The 14917-nt window shown below is 38.9% G+C and overlaps 1 protein-coding gene across 3 annotated transcripts in view; it reads right to left on the minus strand.

Annotated features, from left to right (window-relative positions):
• Positions 1-14917, minus strand: part of Armh4 (armadillo-like helical domain containing 4) — a 101921-nt gene that overhangs the window by 64621 nt on the left and 22383 nt on the right. For all 3 annotated transcript variants that reach the window (NM_001358244.1, NM_026142.5, XM_006519452.4), the window contains exon 5: positions 5239-5502. In NM_001358244.1, coding sequence (NP_001345173.1) covers positions 5239-5502 — 264 coding nt within the window. The remainder of the gene's footprint in view (positions 1-5238; positions 5503-14917) is intronic.

Here is a 14917-nt window from a genome sequence, read left to right on the forward strand (position 1 = left end):
TGAATATTTATAAGTAATGACTTTTAAAGGAACTCCAGAAATGTTATATTTTCTCAATCAAGTACCCACTGCAGTGTGATATGCCAGCTTTTGGAATAAGAATGGAGACAGTGATAATAATTCAGCACTGAGCTAGCTGATGGTTTTTCCAAACCTCATTCCTCTAGAACATCAAATGTTAAAGTGGCCAAAAATGTTCTCTTTGTGAAGGAAGACATAAATTAATACCACATTTAAGCTTTCACCCAGAATTGAATAATTCAATACATATTTAAAATAAAGTTATTAGCTTATCAAGACTAGTTACAGAATACATTAGAGGATAGAAGAGACCCCAGATAAGAGTGTACAAGTAATGAAGGCAGAGAGCACAACAGAAATCAGTGATGGGAGATGACTGGTACCCAATACCTACTGACTACACTGCACCAATCAGATTCCCCTGCTCAGGTGGTTACATGGCTTAATTTCTACCACTTTCTGGAAAGATGAATTCTGCTGGAGGCAGAGCTCCATGCACTCAAAGCAATACACACATGACCATGTAGAAGACAGAATTTCAGAAAATTGAGGCTGTCCATCTACTGCTTTATGCTAGAAATTTGTCTATATCTTCTGCCCTAACTCTATGAGGAGTATATTTGTATATTTGCACTTTTGCTGATCTATTATAAGAAAAAATGTGAACCTGAGATTACAACATCTACATGCTGCCTACAGATAATCAGACAGTTATCCTTTCAAAATGATGTAGCTCATTTAAATAGTGACTGAAGCCTGTATGTGTTTCTCCTTGCTGTTACAATACATTAATACAAAAGCAGGGGCTTAAAACATCACAAACTCATTACTTTGTACTTTTAGAGGTCAAAGGTCTAGAATGGGCCTGACTGGACTCAAATCGATGTTGGCAAGCTCCATTTCATCTATGAGCAACAGGTGAATCTACTTTATTGCCTTCTCCATCTTCTAGGGGTTTCTGGAATTCCTTCGCTCTGGGTCACCCTGCTCTAACATTTGCCTCCAACATCATAGATCCTTTTCTGACTCTGACATTGAGTTTCTTTTCTCTGCTTGTTGATTGGTTTAGGGTTGAGAGTTTTCCTTTTCTGTTGTTGCTTAGACAGGATGTTGTGTATACCGGGATGGCTTCAAGCTCCCTATGTGACCTAGGATGACCTTGTACTTCTGGTCCTTCAGCCTTTACCTCCAAAGTTCTGGGATTGTAGGCATGCACCAACATGCCCAGTTTATTCCCGGCTGGGATCAAACTTTGGACTTTTCTTTTCATACTAAAAAGCACTCTATCATCTGAATTATGCCTCCAACATGCTACCTATATGACTATGAAGCCACTGTTATCCAGACCATTGTCCCAACTCCCATTTCAGGATACTTCCCTTTTCCACATAAGGGAAAAATATCTAAAGTCTTTGGAGGTTATGCATAAACTTTTTGGGGAAGCCATTATTCTACCTACCACAAAACATACCAGGAATAAATACCCTTCCTGAAAGAATTGAAGACAGCAGATCAATTAATATTAAGCCACAATGAATTCAAAGTTGTAAAGAAACATTTCAAGAAAAAGTTGGGTTAATGGAATTCACTAAGTGGGCATCACTAATTAATAAACTTTTAAATTCTGCTTGGGTAATGGAATCAGGAAACAGGACAGTAGGACATAAGAGATATTCATCCTGATCCTTATGCCTTACACACCACACAGCAGAACATTAACCTGTGAGAACAGAGAACAAATATTGATGTACATTACATAGTTGGAGCTCAAGATCATATCTCAATAAAATAATATGTATCTGTCATGGAACACTGTCCCCTAATTACAGCATAGTCATTATCATTTTAATCAGATGAGCTGTGCTTACCTGCAGACAGTTCCTAACAAGCTCCAACCTGTAGAAGGTCCTTCATAGTAAGAGAGAGAGAACTATTTTTAACCCCTCACCTCAGATTACAGCCACTCAGTCCAAGCTGCACTTCCCTCCTGCTGCATATAGTCTTGGGAGAAAGATATAGGGAGGTAGCAAGTTAACTAACCTCATATATGCAGGTTTTAGGAGATTGTCATCCACACTGGGGTGCAACTTCATGATGTGATTGTTTAGAGACCACCCATGCTCCTGAAAGTAACTCCTCCCATATTACTACTGTAAGCAAGCCAATTAAATTCATGGATTCACCAAGCTGAGCTTCAACAGAACCAATCCCTCAGTCTGTTGTTGGTATTCTATGTAGAACCATTCTATCAGTTGGTACTCTATAGAACCATTCCATCTCCAGAATCTAGTTAAAGATGAAAGGAGAAACATAAACCAAGAATTGTCCTCTGACATCCACACACATGCTATAACATCAACACACCCAGTTTTTCACATACAAAGACAAAATAAAACATGTTTAAAAGGAACTGAAACATAGTTCAACATTAGGCGCACTTGCTATACTTTCAAAAGACTGGATTTTAGTCCCCCAACTCCCCATCGGATAGCTCACAACTGCCTGTAGTTCCAGTTACAGGGGATATAATGATTTCTAGCTTCTGTGGTGGGCACTCATACAGACTTGGCATACACACACAAATGAAGCTAAATTATTAAAACTAAATAGACAAGTTTAAAAGTAGATCAGTGGTTACTCGGGACAAAGGGCATCAGTTGGATGATAGAAACATTCTGTGTGTTGACTACAGAGGAAAAGCATTGGTGGGGACTTGCCAATCCATTGAATTGTCAGTGTGTAGTTGCACACACATGTAATGCCAGGGGAATCTGAGGCAGAAGAACTGTGAGTCTGAACCCAGTCTGAGCTAGCCACAGAGACCTAGTGAAAGCTTTCCAAAAAATTCAAAACCGACTTCACTGAATTAGACATTTAAGTGAATACAGTTTGCATATAGATCATGTAAATCAGTAAATTTGATTTCTTAAATTGGACTCCAATAATCAATTTGTATTCATGGACATGGTTAGAACACAACTCAGATGATCATTGCAACATTGATCTGGAGCTTCTTCACGCTCTCTTAAGCTCCAATGTTCTTCCAGATGCTTATACTCACTTGGACACGACAAATCCATTGTCTGAGTGAGGAGAGTTCATTTCCTTGACCACAACCCAGGAATAAATGCCTATCTAGTGCTGCTTGTCAGTTAGAATTTCTTTTGCTTGGGTTATAATTTGGGGTATAAGTGCTAGTCTTGGAGCCCAGACGAATCTCAAGCTAGGTACCTACCTAGGCTTGTCTCAAACTAGCAACCTTCTTGCCTCAGCCTTCTGAGGGTTGAGACTACAGGTGTACACCACCATTTCTGAATAGCCTACTTACTTCTATAAGAAGGTAATCTTTCTCTCATCTCTCTAGTAAAACATCAGGTGCAAATGTTCATCTATATCACACTCAGTAGTCACACTACAAATTCTTTTCTCGCTGCTATAACAGAATATGTGACAATCTGGCATCATGGTAGAAAAGCACAGTTAAGCACCTCACATCAAGATAAATAGAAATCAGGGAAAGCAAGGGATTGAGTACCACATACAACCCCAAAGCATACCACCATCTAGACATGAAGGGTTCACATATTGGCCTATGGGATGCATTTCATAGTCAAGCCATTACAACTGTTTATAACTATCATAATATAGTATATGATTCTATCTTATGATAATGCCACTGAGTGGAGAAAAACATCATGTATATATTGTTGTATTTTTCTGTGGCATATTTTGTAACAAATTGTATTCATATTTTAGTATTTTATTTCATTAATATTGAACCTTTTTTGTCAGGGGGATTTCAAAATAATATGTGTTCACAAATCAATATTTATACTATTTTTGTTTATTTTATAACTTGATATGGTAGTTTTATACCTTTATAAACTTGTAAAACCCTTACATAATACATACACATACATACATATACATGTATCTGTATATAAGCACACATATAAATGGGACAGGAGAGGAGAAAAATTTTTTTTCAATATATAGTGCTATAAACTCTAGTTGTTCTGAATCTCACTATGTAGACAGAATTTGCCTGCCTCTACTTCTTGAATATTGGAATTGAGTGAGTCACCATATGGGTTAATTTATCCTAAGTAATTATTGTCCAATGCCTGACTCATTTATTAAGCACTGTATTAAAAGTCACATGTTCTGCCTAGATTTTGGAGAGTTATTCCCCATTGTGACTTCTAATCATGTGCATATTACATAGGAAATCCTATCTATACATTCTATGTAATTTTTATTCTAATCTACATGGTGATATGTTCAGAATTGAATCCAGAGTACAGAGTACATCCCAAACCAACAGTCAAGGTTTGAAACAAATACCTCTAAATGTGGTTCTATGGAGAATGGAGATCTATCTATCTATCTATCTATCTATCTATCTATCTATCTATCTATCTATCTCCATAACTATGTATTAAATATATATGTGTGTGTGTGTGTGTGTGTGTGTGTGTGTGTGTGTGTGTGTGTGTGTGTGGTGTGTGTAGTTAATGCCTGTCCTAGTTGTTAAAGACTTGGGATATTATAAAGAGAAGATTTCTTTGATGAAAAGGTCGCTCACCACATATCAGAAGAGTGAGTCTCTCTCTTACTTAGGGCTCAAAAGCATCTACCTGCAATTAGAAGAAAGGGATGGCTTGGAAGCTTCCCTGGCCTGGAAGGAGTGTAAAGATGGGACCTAGTCCACACCCTTAGTGTCTATTCTATAAACCTAGACCACTCACAGAGAAAGAGGCATGTCACTGGACATGTGACTGCTGAGTAAGATTGCATTTAAAGTGAAGAGAAAAGTCCCAAACTTCCCAAGTGGATCACAGAGTACCAGGGCAGAAACTTATAGGGAGCAAATTCTGACAGGACAGAGAGTGACACAATCCGTTCAATTCCTGACCCCAGCCCATGTGCACTGCTTGTTTCAATCTGTCCTTCCCATTTGACAGGCTTCCTTCTGGGAAGGAAAAATGGAGCCTCTTCCAAAGCATCAAGTGACTAGACTGGTAATGAGAAGTAGGGGATTGGAGTTGTCTACGTAAAGCCACAGATGCAAAAATTTTGAGGAAATAACTGATAATTTACACACAAATAGACACCCATAACCATAGGTAGATTGTGTTTCTGTATGACAGATGTCAATGAAAGAAAACTGAAGTCTTAGGCAAAGGAGAAGAGAGAAGTAATGCAAAGGGTTCTTACCCAGACCTTGATTCTGCTGTTCCCACTCGATGGTCTCTGGCACCTGGTAGGTGGCTACCTCTAGTAGGTCCATGCTTCCTGAACGTATGTCAGGTTCCTGGGACGTGATGCCAGGCAGAGTAAACCCTGGTGGTTCAGTATCACCATCGAAGTCTTTATACAAGGAGTCTGTCTCTTTATCTTCCTCATCTTCTTCATCTTCCTCATCTTCTTCTTCTTCCTCTTCATCTTCTTCATCCTCTTCATCCTCATCATCTTCTACCTCTAGAAAACAATTCAAAAGAAAACTTGAAGACATGCAATGAACATGTTCTCAAACACATTAATCTTTTGAAGTGATTCATACACTACAAAGTAATCATGTTTGTCTTTTAAAACCAATTGTTAAAGTCAACATTGAGTAGTCCACGGTTTATGGGATTATGTGTTTCTATATACCCTGTGTTTTAAAATTTCAATACTACAGTTATATATGATAATCTCCATGTTTATTAGGAATTAAAATTTAGAAATTGTGATTGTTAGGTTTTTTTGACATGTCATAATTAAGAAATCATCAGAGAAAAATGAACCTCAGTTGAAAAGATGCTTCAATAAGATTGGCTTGTAGGCAAGTCTGTGGGGATACTTTCTTGATTCATGATTGGCGTTGGAGTGCTGCTACCCCAATGTGTGCTGTGCTGTCCCCAGGGACGTGATACTGAGTTGTACAAAAAGTAGAATGAGCAAGCTATAAGGAGCAAACCATTAAGCAGCACTCTTCCATGCCCTCAGCTTTGGGGTCCTTTCTCCAGATTTCTGCCTTAAGTTCCTGCTTGATTTCTGTCATAGTGATCTGTACACTAAAACATGAAATGATCTCAGTCCCTTCAAGTTGGTTTTGGTCAGTAATAGAAGGTAAAATAAGATAGGAAAAATGAATTTTTGTAAATATATTTCCAAGGCTAGTAAACATTTCTGTTTTCTGAAGGTTATAAAATGTTTATCTGTTAGGAATTTCCCTGATATATCAAATAACATAAAAATGTTTCCATCTCTTTTATAATAATATTAAAGAATAAAATTCTTTATTTGATACATTCCTCTTTCTGTCCTCTACATCAGTGACTAGAATTCAGCAAGGTCACATGAGAGGCAGATGAATTTGGATTGCACTCTCCCTGTGGAAGAGCAACTCAATACTCTAGAAATAATTGCACCAACATTCCTAATCCAGTGCTAAAGAGAGTTACAAAATGGCATATTTATAAAGAATGTCCATCATCTGTGATAAGATGTTATTATCATTGTTAGGAGTTAATTTTTATAACTGAGACTCTTTAGTGCTTAAGTGGTGTGGGCTGAGGGACCTAAGAGTCCAAATCCAATTGATTTGAATTTTCCATGAATATTCATGTCCACTCTGCACTGTGAGTGAGTCCATAAAGCAGCTGACTAATGGCAGAATGTACCTAAGGCTTTCTTTGCATCTCTGTAACCTCAACAGTGACTGTGGCAAGGAATTCTACTCAGAAAGCAAAGAAGACAAGAGAACTGGAAACTAAAGCCAATCACAATTTTTCATTGTAACTTTTCCTATTTCCAGAAAAACACACACACACACACACACACACACACACACACACACACACACACACACACACACATATACATACTTCTCTCTTTTATCACTTAAAGCTTTTCTGGTAAAACATATTGCTTGTAAAACACATCAATTATTCATTGGTATGCAGCTCAGTAGGAGGGCACATGCCTAGCATGGGCAGAGCACTGAACTCAGGACCTAGAATCACAAAAGAAAATTTGTCATCCTTTGGTCCTGTATCAGCCTGGATTATGTAGGCTTTAGTCCATGCCACTGTTCAGAAAACACAACAGAATGGACATCTAATGGATGCTGTTCCAGGCAACAGAGATACAGTTTATGGGTCCAAGGCATTTATCTGCCCCTCAAGAAAACACATGGCAGACATGGATGCAATAGCAGGTAAACAGACTACACTGATGAACACTGTCAAGAAGAAAGAAAATATCAGATGCTGTTACTTCAGATGGTGAGACTGAGGAAAGCTTTTCTCATAGAATAAGGATTATGTACAAATAAGAAATTCTGTGTATAACTGAGTTGATATTTACAGTCACCAGCAGAGGGACTAGTGATGCCACGCACCTTAAGGCAGGTGTGCACAGGCTGTGTTCAGAGACTATCAAGGAGGTCACTGAGGACTGAGCATGGGATGAGGGTGCACTATAACTACAACTATAACTATATAAAATGATGAGCTAGAGTAGATAGGGCCAGACTTACAACTTTTCAAACTGACTCAGGCTACAAGGTAGGAACTGGTCTCAACTGAGCACACAGAGAAGCAAACCTATGAAGATGCTCTTAGAAGTTAGGTGAGGGATTGGGTAATGGTGCCTGAAAGTAAATATGATGCATCTCTGCCTAGATCCAGTGATACTATTTGTAAGTGGACCCTTGCTGATTATGATTATGTGAGACACAAGAGGGAAGGAAGAAGATTCCTCCATCATCAATGGGAATTCAAAATTCAATCTATTTGAGACACATTGTGTGATGGTCATGCCAATGACATACACATGCAAAGGCTGAAAGTCCAGGAACGGTGGAAATGTGTAAGTTATCAACAGACAGCAATGGGAACTAGGTCCTTGCTCCTTTAGTTTGGTGTGACTGAGATGAACTAAAACAGTTGAAAGTGAAACTCAGGACTGGGATGCACCTCGGTTGACAGAGTGCTTGCCTAGAACACATCAAATACTGGGTTTGATCTCAACTACCACAAAGACCTAGTGTGGTAGCACACACGTCTAATACTAGCGCTTGAGATGAAGACAGGAGTTTCAGAAGTTCAAGGTCATCCTAACCTACATACGAATTTGGAAGCTGCCATGGTCTATATGAAATCCTTTTGAGACAGAGAGAAAAAGTCAGAGAGGACAGACAGAGAGATAGAGACAGACATGGAGAGAGACATGGAGAGACACATAGAGAGAAAGATAGACAGGAAGGAAGAAGGAAGAAAGGAAGGAAGGGAGGAAGGGAGGGAGGGAAGGAGGGAGGAAGGGAGGGAGGGAAGGAGGGAAGCAGGGAGGGAGGGAAGGAGAGAAGGGAGGGAAGGAAGGAGGGAGGGAGGGAGAGGGAGGGAGGGAAGGAGGGAGGGAGGAAGGGAACACTAAAACACTAAGCATTTGTGTCAGGTATCAATGTCAGATGGCTGAACAATGCTTGGTGACATTAAGTGATAGGTTCAGAGTTGAAATAAAGAAATGTCTTGTTATACATGGCCAGGAGAGAGGAAAAATGTGTCTAGACAGTACCCTCTCTAAGCCAATTTCTTCTGTCTGGCCTCTCTCTGATAGAACAGTAGCTTCATAACTCACACGATCCGTCGTTCTTCTGAGAGGATAAGCCCCTCAGGAACTAGAAGCCTTGCCAGCCTTATCCCACAAACTCATATTGTTAGCTGAACAGGGAAGAAGTTTACAGGCTCTGGTTTTTCTTACTGGCTGTTTATTTAATAAGAACTTGGAATCCTCAAATAACATCTAAGCAGAGTTTAAGATGAGTTTGTACAAACCCAGAACTCTCCCTCAAGATTAGGTGTTATTTCTTGTTAATTACAAACACACCTTCAGTCTGCGGTCAACAAAAAGCAAGATTTACCTTTGTTCAGGGCTAGACATCTACAGATTTCACTGATAGTCTCATAGGCAGACCTCACCAAAGGCTGACCCAGGATTGCTAATATAGGCATTGTTTTTCATATTCAAAAGATCAATACAAAACGAGCACCCCCAGGCTGTCATTAACACAGCACAGGGGTGACAATCCCTTGCAGATGTGCCATCCCAGCCTGGAAGAAAGCACCAGAAGAGCACATCAAGAACCCTTGTCCCTGGGATGTCTTGCTTGCCTGACTCTGGACATCTCTTCGCCTGTTTATTCTGCCTTCTCACAACATTCATTTTTCACACGAATCCTCACCTTTGGCCTATTTATGTAGTTTTTATAAGGCAGAGTTCTCTTTTCATTGGCCTTTCTCTTCCTTCTTTTAAATTTAAAGCAGGATCTAAGGCAAAGAACCTAATGCACATGAAAATTAGAAGGCTACGATGGAGAAGGGAATTCCCTGAGGCTGAGTTGTATTTGTCTCTGCCATATTGTGAAATGTTTATTAGCATCTGAGAACCTTAAAGATCAAGGGGCCAGAAAGATGGCTCAGTGAGTAAATCACTTGCCACAGAAACCTGAAGATCTGGGCTCATCCCTGAAACCCATGATGTAAAGAGAGAGCTGGTGCCCACAGTTGTTCTCTGACCTGTCCTGTGCACATCATGGCCTGGATACACTTGCACTCACACACATCATATGCATCCACATGCACACACATGGCAATACTAATAAATGGGATTAAATTGTTTTACCGAATAGCAATGTTACTAAAAGGGTTTACACACATGAGAATAACTACAGCCCTGGGAATGATAACCACTTTTACAGCCAGATTCTTCTCAAGTTGAGCATAAAATTGAGTGTGAAACTTAAAAGCCAAAGCACTTAAATTTGTTCTAAGGATATGAAGCAATCCTCCAGCAGATGGCTCCCTAAGAGTAGAAGGTGCTGAGAAACCTCTGACATTTTTAACTCTCACAAAATCCAGCACTTCAAGGCTCTATGCTGGTTGAGAATTTAATGAATCTTCTAACATTACTAAAATCTCAACTATCCCCACCTTCTTATTTTTATCATAGGTGAGATATATACAAATAGTATTTGTGTGTATGTATATTATGAAGCTTAATATTAAATTTCAATATGAATATGATATATATAAACATACCATAAATGTGTTACCAAGCTTTATACTGTAATAAGCAACACCAGAGAACTCATCATTGCAGTAAAGAATTAGAATGTCTTTAATAACCTTTCATGAGGGATAAGTGATGGCTGAGAGGGTAAGAGACCATGCTGCTCTTTTAGAAGACCAAGTTCACTTCCTAGCATCTACATCACATAGCTTCAGAACCCCTTTAACTTCAGATCCAGATGAATCCAGCATCTGGTGTCCCCTATGCTCACATGCACCTATCTATACACAGGTACACATAAGTATTCTAAAAATAAATCTTTATCACACACATTCTTGCGACTGTATGAATACTCATTCATAAGCCTCCTTCTGGTCCTAATGCTATTCGTTATTACCGAATGCCATATGTTAGTATGTTTATATTACACATTCCACTATATTTCTAAGCCTTACTCTTGAATTGATTCTGAAAGCATTACTATTCATGTTTAACTAAGCAAAAACTAACTTTTATCACTGTTTTACCATCCATTAAAAGGGGCTCTAATCAGTGATAGAGAAACAGTTCAGGAGAAAAAAATCCCTAGTTTAAAAACAAACGCTGGACACAGTGAGAAGCCTCAATAACCCATGCACTACTACAGTGAAAAGTAGTAGAAAAAAGGGAGGTAGAAATAAGAGGATTGGCCAGAAGCTCCTAGGCTAGCTAGCTTGGGATATGCAGTGCAGTAGCAGCAGTAACAGCAAGAGCAACTTCAGTGAGGTAAGACAGAACAACAGTCCAAACTTGTCCTCTGACCTCCACACGCATGCTGAGGCACTGCTGTCCCTGGGCACATACGAACTAGCAAACCAATAGATGTCTATAAAGAGCTTTAGAACACTTTCATCTTATGATATCTCCTGGCTTATGTCTATTACTGTTCACTAGCTCTTTTCTGTCCTCTCACTTCATAAAGTTTAAATGGCTATAATTTCTGTACACGTTCACCAGCTTACTTGCTTTCTAGCTCTTCCTGAATTTTATTCCTTCCTGTCAAGGTTGTGTCTCTTCCTCTCTTGGCAGTTTATTTTATAAAGCCTGTTATTAGTACTGTGCCTTTATTCTGTAAATGCATGAGAATAGAATTCCTGTTCCCCACTTCTCAGCCCTTTGAGGATGCTATTTGGTCTTCTAGTTTACATTCCCCGTGACCTGCTGTGAACTCTGCTCCTCTTAGTGTCTTGTTTCTCTGGAAATTTTGTCTTTGTCTTTTCCTGAATTTGTTCTTTCTAATCTGCATGTTATGAACCCTTCTTTCTCATTCTAATACTCTCCCATGCCATCTGCTGGGTCATTTTTACTGCCTCTTGTTACACGTTTGTGTTTGTGACTTCATTCACCATTTCTTTGCACATGGCTATTACACTTCTTGTGTCTGACAGTGTAGTCAGACACATCACCCCTGAGTATGGTGGATTGACTCCTTGTTAATGCTCATTACAAGTTACTTGTTTGTTGGAATCTAAAGTGTGAGAAGCTTGTGAATTTTTATTGGGAATTCCTTTCTGTCCACATGTTTTGCATCAAACAAGCTGGTATGTTTCTTAGAGACCCTTCTGCCTGATTATAAACTCAATTACTGAAGACCTAGACCTCTTGTTATGTTAAGGCCTATCAAATTTTCTGTAAAAACCTGAATTCCAAAGACAGTTCTCTAAAAATTATTTATATTATCTTCTCTTGAGGTAGTCCCAATAAATTGACTAAGATGTTCTTTTGCTATTTAAATTACACTTTTAAGTCTCAAATAGTTATAAGAGCATCTACTATTTAATTCTAATGTGTGAGATCTCTATCTTTAAAATTAGGTAAAAACTCATGGGGTAGTGAGATGGCTCCAAGAGTAAACATACCTGCTGCTAACCAGTCCCGATGACCTGAGTTTGATCCTTGGCCCCATATGATGGAAGGCCAGAATGAAGTCCCAAAGTCATCTTCTGATATTCACATGTGCAACACACACACACACACACACACACACACACACACACACACACAAACACACCACTAATTAAAAATGTAAAACTCAGTTGATATTATTTATTATATGTTACGTTCTTCAAACTTCTCTTTTCATTTCGGTTCACTATTCTGAATACAAAGAAACATGATTTGAAACTGTCCATACTTGTCTATACCATTTTATTAAAAATGCTAAATTTAAAACTCCTACTTAATGTTTAACATCATGTATAATTTAAAATTTATGGGTAACCTTAAAACTATTTAAAATCTATTAATGCAAGAAGAAAAGGTTTGAGGCAAGACAATTAGTCTACTTCAAACAGACTTGTGTAATGTTTTAATGTTTATTTTACTTCATTTAACTTTTCTGTCTTTAAAATTGAACATTTTGCTCTTGAACCCTCTCTGGTTAACAGGCTGAAGAGAGTGTTCCACCCAACTCTAATTCCTGCTGCTTATTAATACTAATCCAGTCTCAGGCTTGACCACATAGAGGTGCTCAATTCTGCCATCCTCATTTATAAATCCTACTCTACATTACATTATATTAATATAGGGAGCTCTTAAACCAAGAGTGGTAACTCTAGACTATAGCTTCTGATTGTTAGACCAACTGCTGCTCTTGATTCAGTTAACAGCCTCTTGCACATGTCTCTTTAGAGACAGGAATAAAAGACTGACCATTCTGCTTCCTCTGGCTTCTCCATGGAGAAACAGAGGCAGGATCAGCCTTGTATCTATAAATTTTGATATAACCAATATAAAATCTTTAGCAACTTAGTTACCATAAAAGAGTATTTTCTTTAAGTAAATGAATAAAAGCTGTGTATAAAACTTCATACCCTGCATTATTCATGAGAAGGTTAGCTAGAGTGGAGCTCCCTAATTAGAACCATGACTTGGGTGTGAAAGCCCTTGCCCTAGGAGTGTAAAGACCTCACACCTGGCTTCTAAGACTATAGCTGACCTTAGATAGAGCTAACTTTTTCTCAGTTGTTTTATTGCCCAGTTCCTGCCAGTCTTTGTGTTTATATTCCTCTGTTTTGTGTAAGAGTCACTAGGTATCCGCTAACCTCATTTGTACCTCGCTGATGTGTCACCTAACTTCCCTATTTTCTTCTGTATAAAACGTTTGATGCTCGATTTGACAAATTACATTCATATCCAGCACAAAAACAAACAAACAAACAAACAAACTTCATACCCATACAAAAGATAAACTACAGACTGGGTAGGTTGATTATTGATTTTTGTAAAAATACTGATTAGACTTTCCCTTCCACCTGTACAAGGAGTCAACATATTCAAAATGAAGGGTATATATTATTTTATGGGGATATGTTTTATTTATTATACTTGTGAGTCTTCCCTTCTTGAAAACAAAGTTTGTTATGTCCTTCTTTGTACCCAACTCTAAGGATCAAGCATTGTGCCTTGCTCAAAACCTCCCCTTAATATATGTACCCTACATGGAGCCTAAATACAGTCTTTATTATGCTGCACTATGTGTATGTGTCAAAAGAGTATGACGTAAGCTTTTAAAGGAAAGTCCAACCTATATCCTGTTGCCATTCTGGAGATGCTTGCATGGTGGAGATGACCCTTATACAGATGGACTCCCACCAATGCTGGAGCCTGATTCTCCATGCCCTCCTTTCATCTCCTTTCCAGTATGACTTAAAGAATTACTTAAGAATATTGAGCTTCTCTGACCTAATGGAGTGCAAGTGTCAGTACGGATTCCTCTGAGGATGTGAAATAATGTGTGACTTCTCAGTGGTATTCATGATACCTAAGGAAATTATTAAAGAATGTGATTGGAAACCATCGCCTCCTTGACACTGTTTTAAATGTTTAATTTGGGGTCTAAACAAGCACTAGACTCAAGTAGTTCCACAAACAGCAAGAGAAGGCACACCCAATGATCAATATAAAGACAAGAACTTAGTCATCATTTTGCACAGCACCTGGCACTGACAGGCCATTGTCCACACAACTAGGGAGAGCTGACCTTGCCTAAGCAGATGCCGTGGTGTCAGTTGAGACATCATAAGCTGACTGTCTCTGTCTAGGAGAGTGGATTCACTTGGAATGTGCAGACTATAAAAATAAATCCAAGGCTAGGCCTGGTGTCGCCTATTATCCCAGCGCTCAGGAGACTGAGGCATAAGGATCATGAATGTGAGTCTGACCTGGGCTACAATGCAGGATTTTGACCAAAAATGAAATAATTAATAAAAACAGAAAACCCTCTGTATTGATTCTTAACACACACAATTCAGAATGTCTTAGATGCCATGAAAAGGCTAGGCTTTTCTTAGATCTGGTACCACTAACAAGCATAGCATCAGTCTGCATTAGAAGTGGTGTGCTCTCCCTGCCAACACATTGTCACTTCCAGTGTCTTCCTGCCTTGTTCTTTGCTATTGTTATGTCATCTACCTGTCACCCAGACAATAACAACATAGAGAAGATATACTTTACTGTAATAAATGAGACCTGGTGTGATGGTTTGTATATTCTTGGGCCAGGGAGTGGCTCCATTTAGAGGTCTAGCCTTGTTGGAATAGGTGTAACCTGGTTGGAGTAGGTGTGCCACTGTGGGTGTGGGCTTAAGATCCTCACCCTAGTTGCCTGGAAGTCAGTCTTCCACTAGCAGCCTTTGGATGAAGACATAGAACTCTCAGCTCTGCCTGTGCCATGCCTGCCTGGATACTGCCATGCTTCTACCTTGATGGCCATGGACTGAACCTCTGAATCTGTAAGCTAGTCCCAGTTAAATGTTGTTTTTTACAAGACTTGCCTTGGTCATGGTGTCTGTTCATAGCAG

The sequence above is a fragment of the Mus musculus genome, chromosome 14 (assembly GCF_000001635.26).
Source record: "Mus musculus strain C57BL/6J chromosome 14, GRCm38.p6 C57BL/6J".
NCBI lineage: Eukaryota > Metazoa > Chordata > Mammalia > Rodentia > Muridae > Mus > Mus musculus.